Source organism: Galeopterus variegatus, unplaced genomic scaffold, assembly GCF_000696425.1.
Source record: "Galeopterus variegatus unplaced genomic scaffold, G_variegatus-3.0.2 Scaffold6865, whole genome shotgun sequence".
NCBI classification, from domain to species: domain Eukaryota; kingdom Metazoa; phylum Chordata; class Mammalia; order Dermoptera; family Cynocephalidae; genus Galeopterus; species Galeopterus variegatus.
Window position 1 is genome coordinate 53,414 of NW_007732976.1, and position 9,568 is coordinate 62,981.

Genomic DNA, 9,568 nt, shown 5'->3' on the forward strand with positions numbered 1-9,568 from the left:
TGTGTGTGTTTGCATGTGTGTGTCCACATGTATGTCCGAATGTGTTTCTCTGTGTGTACTCTGTGTGTGTGCACAACTACGGTGTGTGGTGAGGGTGGAGAGAGCAGCTGTCTGGGGGTGGGGGGGTCAGGGGTGACCCGTGTTCCCTCCAGGACCCGAGCAGGGGCAGCTGGGAGCCGCAGGAAGGTACTGCTGCAGTGCTGCGGTGGGTCTAGGGTCTCCTGCAAGCTCTGCTCCTTTGCTCTGCCTTGGCTTTGCCACCTGTATGAAAAGGAGGGGTCAGGGGCCAGTCACAGGGGTGCCACTGTTTAAGGTCCTGGCACTCAGATTCCTGGAAGCAATGAGGAAACAGCCCTCCTTGGAAGGAACACGCCTCCCCTGGGAGCCGCCACCGAGAGTTCCCAGAAGCCACTCTGCTTGAATCTGCAGTCTTTCTTGGAAACAGCTGCCCTGGCCCTGGGCAGTGAAGCTCCATTGCTGCACCCTGATGGGCCCCAGGACTCTGCCTTAGGGCCGCATGGTGTTCAGTGGCTCAGACACATGGCAGTGCCCCTCCTGTCCCCAAAAGGCTGGCCCTCAGCCGATTCCTCCAGCAGTCAGACCAGGCCAGGTCCTGGAGCAGGCAACACACAGCGTGACCAGGGCTGTTGTACCCCCGGACTGCCCGGGCCTCCCAGGAGGGGGAGGGAGCCCACGGGCTGCTGTGGCCCCAGGCAAAACTGATGCATCCTGCTACGGGCAACCTGTCCCACGGAACCCACCCGCTGACCTGCCGAGACCCAGCCCAGGAAGAGCAGCAGCGGGCAGACCCTGCGGGAGGATGGACGGCCCCCCTGGGTGCCTAAGACTGACTCAGGACGGAGGAGGGGGCTCAGGCTAGCACGCACCTGGAGAGGGGACGGTCTGCAGCCCAGAGAGCCTGGAGAGCCATTTCCTAACCTGTCACATGGCCCACCTGTGAACACAAACCAAGTAAACCTCCAACAGGAGCAGGAGGGGCTGTGCTGATGTGGGATGGGGCCACACCCAGGTGACGCCCAAGTGTGAGTTCCTGAAAGATGCCACCTGCCCTGGGCGGACCTGGGGTGCCCGGGCTCCGGGAACCGGCCGCTGACAGGTGCTGGCAGGGAGGCGGCTTGGTGGTGGCTTTCCGGGAGCTGCATGCGCTACTGTGCATGAGCTGCAGGTGGCCAAGGCAGCCCCGGGACTGGGCAAGGAGAGGGGCACTGGCTGCCCTCCTAGTCGGAGCCCACCGTGCCCTGACGTAGACACCAACGCCAGCCCCAGGACAGCTTCCCTTTGGGGTCGGGCTTGATCGCTGATCTAACGCTCACTCCAGAGTTTAAGGAGACCCTCGGACAGTCAGCTCCCGAGTCTCACCCTGTGTCAACCGAGGGGAGCCTGTCTGCCTCAGCAGGAGGCGCTGGTGGGTAGGCCTGGCAGGTGGGTGCTGGTGCCAATGGTCTCCTTCCCTCTTAGAAACTGGCCTACGCCATCACGCCCGAGAAGGATCACGAGCTCGTGGACAGAGGGGAGGTGCGCCAGTTCACGGTGAGTCTGCTGTCCCCGCTGGGCTTTTGCAGGAGAATGACCCGACGAGAGGTGCCCCTGCAGCGCTCATAAGGCCATGAGGCCGCACGCAGCAAGCCTTCATGCCGCAGTCGACTCTGCTCCGGAGCCCGCGGTCACCTGTGTCCTCAGCATCTGTTCTGTGTCGGCGAGTTCCTTGGATTAACGTGCGTGTGTGATTGGTTCCCGCACCTTCTGCCACAGGCATCTCCCCCGGCAGGTCTTCTGGCTTTTCAGACAGCGTCTCCAGATGCTCCCTTAAGGAGCTCCCTCCCCAGGCTCCCTCGCTCTTGGGCACCTGTGCGCGTCCTTACGCTGCCCTCATTCACGAAAGCGTTTGCCTGAGCTTGCAGCCCTGGGTGGCGGTGACGGCCTCCCCTGTCTTGAGGACGCCAGCCCTCCCTGTGTCTGCGTGNAACTCGATAGAAATATGACAATTTCGTTGCTTTATATTATTTTATATTTAATTCTAGAACCCATTTCCTAGGAAGTTATGATTTTAGCAAATATAATAATAATAATTTCCCTACGCCGTACGTTTCTTTGAGTTGCGCGTGGTCACCTGCCCTGTGCACGTGTGGAGAAGGGTGCGCTCCAGGCTGCCTTCCAGGAGACCTGTGTAGCAGGTCAAACCGTGACTCTTCTCAGAGGTGGATCGTAGCGGCCAGAACCAGCCCGCGGGTGGGACCGTGGCCTCGGCACCCACGTACTCCCAAGGCACATGGTATCTAGTGAGAGGCCGAGCAACACTGTCCTCGCACCCAGCCAGCGAGAGCCCCTGACTCTGTGTTCGTTGGTTTCAGTTTGTGGTCGTGGTCAGCATTGTGACCTTCAGGCCCCCCCACTACGGAGCCTACATCTTCCCCGGCTGGGCCAACGCGCTGGGCTGGGTCATCGCCACATCCTCCATGGCAATGGTGCCCATCTACGCGGCCTACAAGTTCTTCAGCTTGCCCGGGTCCTTTCGAGAGGTGGGTATGGGACGGGGCTCCCTCATGCTGGACTGTCACCGACCGTGAGGTACCAGAAAGGCTTGGGTGGGCATCCCCATTCCACGCTCTGCTCCTGCCCAGTTCATCTCTGAGCAGGAGGAGGAGCCTGAAGGGGTCGGCAGCCACGATGGGGAGACAAGGGACACTGACATCGCAGGCTGGGGCCGGAGGGAGGGTGTGAGAGTGTGTGTGTGCCTGTGTGTGTCTGTGTTTCTGTGGTGTGTGTACTTATGTGTCCATGTGTGTACATGTCTGTGTGTAGTGTGTGTTTCCATGTGTCTGTGTGTCTACATGTATGTGCCTGTATGTGTCTGTGTTTCTGTGGTGTGTGTACTTGTGTGTCCATCATGTGTACGTGTCTGTGTGTAGTGTGTGTTTCCGTGTGTCTGTGTGTCTACATGTGTGTGCCTGCATGTGTCTGTGTTTCTGTGTGTGTGTGTGCCTGTATGTAAGTCCATTGTGTGTACCGTGTGTATCCATGTGTCTGTGGGTCTATGTGTGTTTGCCTGCATGTGTCTGTGTTTCCATGTGTGTGTGCCTATATGTAAGTCCATTGTGTATACGTGTCTGTGTACTGTGTGTGTCCATGTGTCTGGGGTCTATGTGTATGTGCCTGCATATGTCTGTTTCCATGTGTGTGCGCCTATGTGTATGTCCACTGTGTCTACATGTGTGTGTACTGTGTGTGTTTGCATGTGTGTGTCCACATGTATGTCCGAATGTGTTTCTCTGTGTGTACTCTGTGTGTGTGCACAACTACGGTGTGTGGTGAGGGTGGAGAGAGCAGCTGTCTGGGGGTGGGGGGGTCAGGGGTGACCCGTGTTCCCTCCAGGGCCCGAGCAGGGGCAGCTGGGAGCCGCAGGAAGGTACTGCTGCAGTGCTGCGGTGGGTCTAGGGTCTCCTGCAAGCTCTGCTCCTTTGCTCTGCCTTGGCTTTGCCACCTGTATGAAAAGGAGGGGTCAGGGGCCAGTCACAGGGGTGCCACTGTTTAAGGTCCTGGCACTCAGATTCCTGGAAGCAATGAGGAAACAGCCCTCCTTGGAAGGAACACGCCTCCCCTGGGAGCCGCCACCGAGAGTTCCCAGAAGCCACTCTGCTTGAATCTGCAGTCTTTCTTGGAAACAGCTGCCCTGGCCCTGGGCAGTGAAGCTCCATTGCTGCACCCTGATGGGCCCCAGGACTCTGCCTTAGGGCCGCATGGTGTTCAGTGGCTCAGACACATGGCAGTGCCCCTCCTGTCCCCAAAAGGCTGGCCCTCAGCCGATTCCTCCAGCAGTCAGACCAGGCCAGGTCCTGGAGCAGGCAACACACAGCGTGACCAGGGCTGTTGTACCCCCGGACTGCCCGGGCCTCCCAGGAGGGGGAGGGAGCCCACGGGCTGCTGTGGCCCCAGGCAAAACTGATGCATCCTGCTACGGGCAACCTGTCCCACGGAACCCACCCGCTGACCTGCCGAGACCCAGCCCAGGAAGAGCAGCAGCGGGCAGACCCTGCGGGAGGATGGACGGCCCCCCTGGGTGCCTAAGACTGACTCAGGACGGAGGAGGGGGCTCAGGCTAGCACGCACCTGGAGAGGGGACGGTCTGCAGCCCAGAGAGCCTGGAGAGCCATTTCCTAACCTGTCACATGGCCCACCTGTGAACACAAACCAAGTAAACCTCCAACAGGAGCAGGAGGGGCTGTGCTGATGTGGGATGGGGCCACACCCAGGTGACGCCCAAGTGTGAGTTCCTGAAAGATGCCACCTGCCCTGGGCGGACCTGGGGTGCCCGGGCTCCGGGAACCGGCCGCTGACAGGTGCTGGCAGGGAGGCGGCTTGGTGGTGGCTTTCCGGGAGCTGCATGCGCTACTGTGCATGAGCTGCAGGTGGCCGAGGCAGCCCCGGGCCTGGGCAAGGAGAGGGGCACTGGCTGCCCTCCTAGTCGGAGCCCACCGTGCCCTGACGTAGACACCAACGCCAGCCCCAGGACAGCTTCCCTTTGGGGTCGGGCTTGATCGCTGATCTAACGCTCACTCCAGAGTTTAAGGAGACCCTCGGACAGTCAGCTCCCGAGTCTCACCCTGTGTCAACCGAGGGGAGCCTGTCTGCCTCAGCAGGAGGCGCTGGTGGGTAGGCCTGGCAGGTGGGTGCTGGTGCCAATGGTCTCCTTCCCTCTTAGAAACTGGCCTACGCCATCACGCCCGAGAAGGATCACGAGCTCGTGGACAGAGGGGAGGTGCGCCAGTTCACGGTGAGTCTGCTGTCCCCGCTGGGCTTTTGCAGGAGAATGACCCGACGAGAGGTGCCCCTGCAGCGCTCATAAGGCCATGAGGCCGCACGCAGCAAGCCTTCATGCCGCAGTCGACTCTGCTCCGGAGCCCGCGGTCACCTGTGTCCTCAGCATCTGTTCTGTGTCGGCGAGTTCCTTGGATTAACGTGCGTGTGTGATTGGTTCCCGCACCTTCTGCCACAGGCATCTCCCCCGGCAGGTCTTCTGGCTTTTCAGACAGCGTCTCCAGATGCTCCCTTAAGGAGCTCCCTCCCCAGGCTCCCTCGCTCTTGGGCACCTGTGCGCGTCCTTACGCTGCCCTCATTCACGAAAGCGTTTGCCTGAGCTTGCAGCCTGGGTGGCGGTGACGGCCTCCCCTGTCTTGAGGACGCCAGCCCTCCCTGTGTCTGCGTGCGCTGCTATCCTGAGACACATGTCCCGCCAGCTGCTGTCACAGCGTGACCCGTCCAGGCTCCTGGACGCTAGCGAGCTCCCTGTGCTTCTGGTGTTACGGTCTCTCCAGGGTGTGTTGCAGATTTCTTCTTATTCCTCCTCTCGGGATATGTGTGTGCCCAGGGTGGGGACAAACATCGTCTGTCATTCCTGGGAACTTAGCAGCTGCACTTTCAAGCACTGCCTGTTGCCCCTTCTGGGGCTGGTGGGGTCGACTTGGCCCTGGGTCCTCGGGCCTCTCACCTCACTTAGATTTTCAGAGCTTAGCACACTCTTCACATTAGCGCACACGTGACCATTTCAGGTTATTTTCTTGTCTTCGTAGTAAGACGAGCACTGGTGAACCTACCGCTCAAAGCCCAACGTGGACGGAGCATCCGCCGCCCGTCCGCCCCCACCTGTCCCGGGAGTAAACGTCTCCGTCTGTGCTGACCTTTCTCGTGCCCTGTACACCATATAGTTTTGCTGTATCTACCTCAATTTTTTTTATGTTCCTAAAAAGTGGACTGCTTGGTTTCGGTTGTTTTAAACTTTATTTAAAAGGCACCGTGCCGACTTCATCTTTTGGATTTATTCTCTCCGCTTGTGCATAGTTAGAGCACATCCGACTCCTCTGCGTGGTTCTTGCACCCACAGCTCACAGAGCTCTTGGGTCTGTGAGTCCATAGTTTTCATCAAATTTGGGCGGGTCTCAGCCATCATTTCTTCAGGTACCGTCTCTGCCCAGCCCTGCAGGGCCTCCAGCTCCACGTACGTCTACCTCACGGAGCTGCGGCGTGTGCGGCACCCTCTGTGTAAATCCGTTTCTGTTGCTCATAACAAAAGACATAGACTTGGGTGATCAGTAAGTAAACAAATGTACTGCTCACAGTTTCTGCGGCTGGAAAGTCCAGAGTCCAAGGGACACATCTGGTGGCGGTCTTGGTGGTGGTGACAGTGACCCAGGGGTCTCACCTTGCAAGGCAGTGGAAGCAGAGAGAGAGAGACACTAACCTCCTCATTCACTCTCCTTTTAAAGCCCTCAGAGAACACATCTGGTGGCGGTCTTGGTGGTGGTGACAGTGACCCAGGGGTCTCACCTTGCAAGGCGGTGGAAGCAGAGAGAGAGAGACACTAACCTCCTCATTCACTCTCCTTTTAAAGCCCTCAGAGCCACGCCCATGACCCCCACTTTCAATTGATTCATTGGCACAGCCCTGCAATCTAGTCACCTGTTCAAGGCCCCACCTTTCAATTACCGTGACGGGATTTCCCATCCTCAACAGTTACAGTGAGGCTAAGTTTTGGGGGACACTCACGAGGCGCCCTCTCTGGGCTCCCTCTCCTCTGTGTGTTTTGTTTGGGTGCCCCCTTTCCGAGACCCGTGTGCCCGGAAGTTCTGGATGCTTTGAACCCTCGGATGCTTTCTGTTGCTTCTTTTTCTCTTTTTTCCTTTAGTTTGCTGATTTTTCCTTCTGAAACGTCGAATCTTCTGTTACTCCCATCTGCATGTTAATCTCTCTCACACGTTGTAGTTTCGTTCTCTAGACATTTATTCTGGGTCTTTTTATATCTTTCATGTCTCTACTTAACTTTCTGAGTTATAACAACTGTTTTACGTCCCTGTCTGCTAATTTTAACTTTTGTGTCTGTTCTGAGTAGTTTCAGTGGATGGGCTTTTCTCATCGGGAATTGGGTTTTGCTGCTGCTCTGTGTGTCTGGTCATTTTGCATCGTGTTCCAGATGTCGTGGGTGTTACCTCGTTAGATGCTGGACACTTCTGCATTTCTTTCAATATTCTTGAGCTTCATTCTGGGATGTAGTTAAGTTACTTGGAAATGGTTCAGTCCCAAAACGGGTCTCACTTTTTTTCCCCGCCTCAGTCCTTTCTAAATCTAAATGTCAGAAATTGAACATATGCATACAAAATTCAAAATAACTTCCTAAAATGGTTTTCTGATTGGCCAGTTACTGACGTCTTTATTTTGAAAGTCTGCATCATCAAATACGTCTGAAGTGCGTTCTTGCAGCTAATCAGTCGCCGCACGTAGTGAGGGGCTCGCTGCTGCCCCTGCAGCAAGAGCTGCGGGGTGCTCCACCCAATGCCCCTGAATCGTGGCATCTTCCAGCCTGGCTGGTGGGAGCGGGCACGGTCCCAGCCTCCTGGCACACGCTGCTGAGGGAGCAGTGGTGCTCTCGGGCCCGTGCGGTTGAGCAGGGTCTTCTCTCTGGTGCTCTGTCCTGCTCACTCCGGCCACCCAGGTCTCCCCAGCTCAGGCGGTCCACAGGGTCCACCTGGCCTTCCCCTGCCTACGCTGCCATCTGAGGTGCCCTCAGGGCAGCGAGCTGGGCATCCTTGTTTGCTTCTCCCTGGGGGAACCCTGACCTTCGTTGTCTCGTGTCCGGTCATGAGCACTGTTGGTACAAGTGTTTTGTTCATTTTGGGGTGATTCGGATGGCGGGGTGACCTCGGTTCCTCTGACCCCATCTTGGCAGAGACACCTCTGTGTGCAGCCGTGGCTCATCCCTTGACTGCTGCGTGGTGCTCCATTATGTGAACAGACGCAGCTCGGTTGCAGATTTTCCATCTCGTATCTCCCTTTATTGTGTTCCACTCAACAAGCAGTTAGTTTCTGTGTTCGTCTCTGGAAGTTGCATTTGGTCTGCTCGTTTCTTATGAAATGCACATCGTCGTGACTTGCGTATACGACTTTTTCAAGCCTCCCTAGATGGCTGTGCTATAATCTGACTGTGGCAATGTCTCTGGCGGCTGGGGTCTAACTGAGCTCTGGTCTCTGCTGACGCTCGCTCAGAGGGGCCTGCTCTCTTGTGCTTTGGGTCTTCTTCATTTACAAGTTTATGGCTTGATCTTACTCTGTGACAGTCTGGGAATCCCACGAGCACGCTTCCCTCCAGAGAGGGCCATCTTCTGCTTCTGTTGGTGGGCAGGACTGCTTCACCCAGGGGACTGGGGCTCGAGCTGGGGTCCCTCTCCTGGCTTTGTCCCTGGTCAGGCTCCCTGCCCGCCGGTTCCCATCGCTGAGCCCCACCCACACTGCACCTGGATTCAGCCCCACGCTGGCGTCACGGTGGCTGCTTCAGGCCCCCTGCAGGCCCCAGCTGCAGTGTGGTGTGTCCTAACCAGGGCTGAGGACGTCCCCCGCAGGTTGTCCCAGTGGAGCGGATGGAAGCCCCTGTCATGTGGTCAGTGGTTGCTTCATTTCCAGTGTGCGCTTTGGTTTTGAAAATGTTTTAAAAACACAGTTCTTGCTATCCAGTGTCATCAAATAGTTCACGCTCTAAAGCAGACCAAACTAACAGCTGCATAAGGACAGGCGCTGGCATCCGCCGGGGGTCTAAGCAGCCCTCCAGTCTGTCTCATCAGTGCCTGAGCAGTAAATGAGACCTGTCCTGCACCGTGTTGGGGCCACAGGGAGCGAGACAGAGCTGCGGGGTGCATCTGCACTCGGGTGGGAAGCAGAGGCCCAAGACGGTGGCAGGGGCGCGGGAGAGGGGACGTTGCTAAGTCACACGAGCCAGCGGGAGCACGATGTAGAACCAGCCCCAGATTCACGGGTGCCTGTGTCTCCCCGCCCAGCCGCTGATCTTGCATAGCCCCTGGGGGCTGCTGCGGCCACCCCTTGCTGCGGCGACACACCCACACTCTCCTTTATCAGGCGATGGTTTGTGTATAGAAGTGTAAGTGAGGCACCGGTCCTTGTGCCCCCGGAGCCACTTTGGTGCAGCCCTGGTGAGCCGCCCCGGGGCCACATGTCCCCCACTGAGGCCGCTCTGAGCTGCTGGAGGGGGTCATGGGCCCGGGAGCCGCTCGCTTCCCTTCTGAACACCCCTTCCCCTTCCAGCTCCGCCACTGGCTCATGGTATAGTGTGGAGGAGCCCCGCAGAGGTTGTCTCACCGGGAGAGCCGCGGACCAAGAAGGAACCGGAGTTTGGAGAGAAAGGATCTGCTCCCACTGTAACCTCTGCTTCACCAAAAAAAGCAACAGTGCATAGGCTTTTCCCTTCTGACTGCTCACACCCCTTCTGTGCCACGGGTGCGGTGACACCATGTGTGTCCTGTGTCGCTGTGACAGCTGTACGTGTGTGGTGAGGTTCTCCCTGCCCCGTCCCCACAGGGCAGGACAACGTCTGACTTCCTGCTCCATCCAAGGCCGGCTCCCTCCACCCCGCGTCCGTGGCCACCCTGGGAGTCACCCGTGTTCCGAGGAGAACTGTGTTAACTGTACATACACTGTGCCAAGGACCCCTGTGCTCACGACCCTTCCTGGACCATTTATTTTGCTCATGTTAAAAACCAAGCATCCT

At 57.7% G+C, this 9,568-nt stretch overlaps 1 protein-coding gene across 1 annotated transcript in view; it reads left to right on the forward strand.

Annotated features, from left to right (window-relative positions):
* Positions 1–9,135, forward strand: part of SLC6A3 (solute carrier family 6 (neurotransmitter transporter), member 3) — a 43,933-nt gene extending 34,798 nt beyond the window's left edge. The window contains exons 13-14 of the mRNA XM_008591362.1: positions 1,480–1,551; positions 9,106–9,135. Of these exons, the coding sequence (XP_008589584.1) occupies positions 1,480–1,551; positions 9,106–9,129 (96 nt within the window). The 3' untranslated portion in view covers positions 9,130–9,135. The remainder of the gene's footprint in view (positions 1–1,479; positions 1,552–9,105) is intronic.
* Positions 9,136–9,568: the final 433 nt, after the last annotated feature.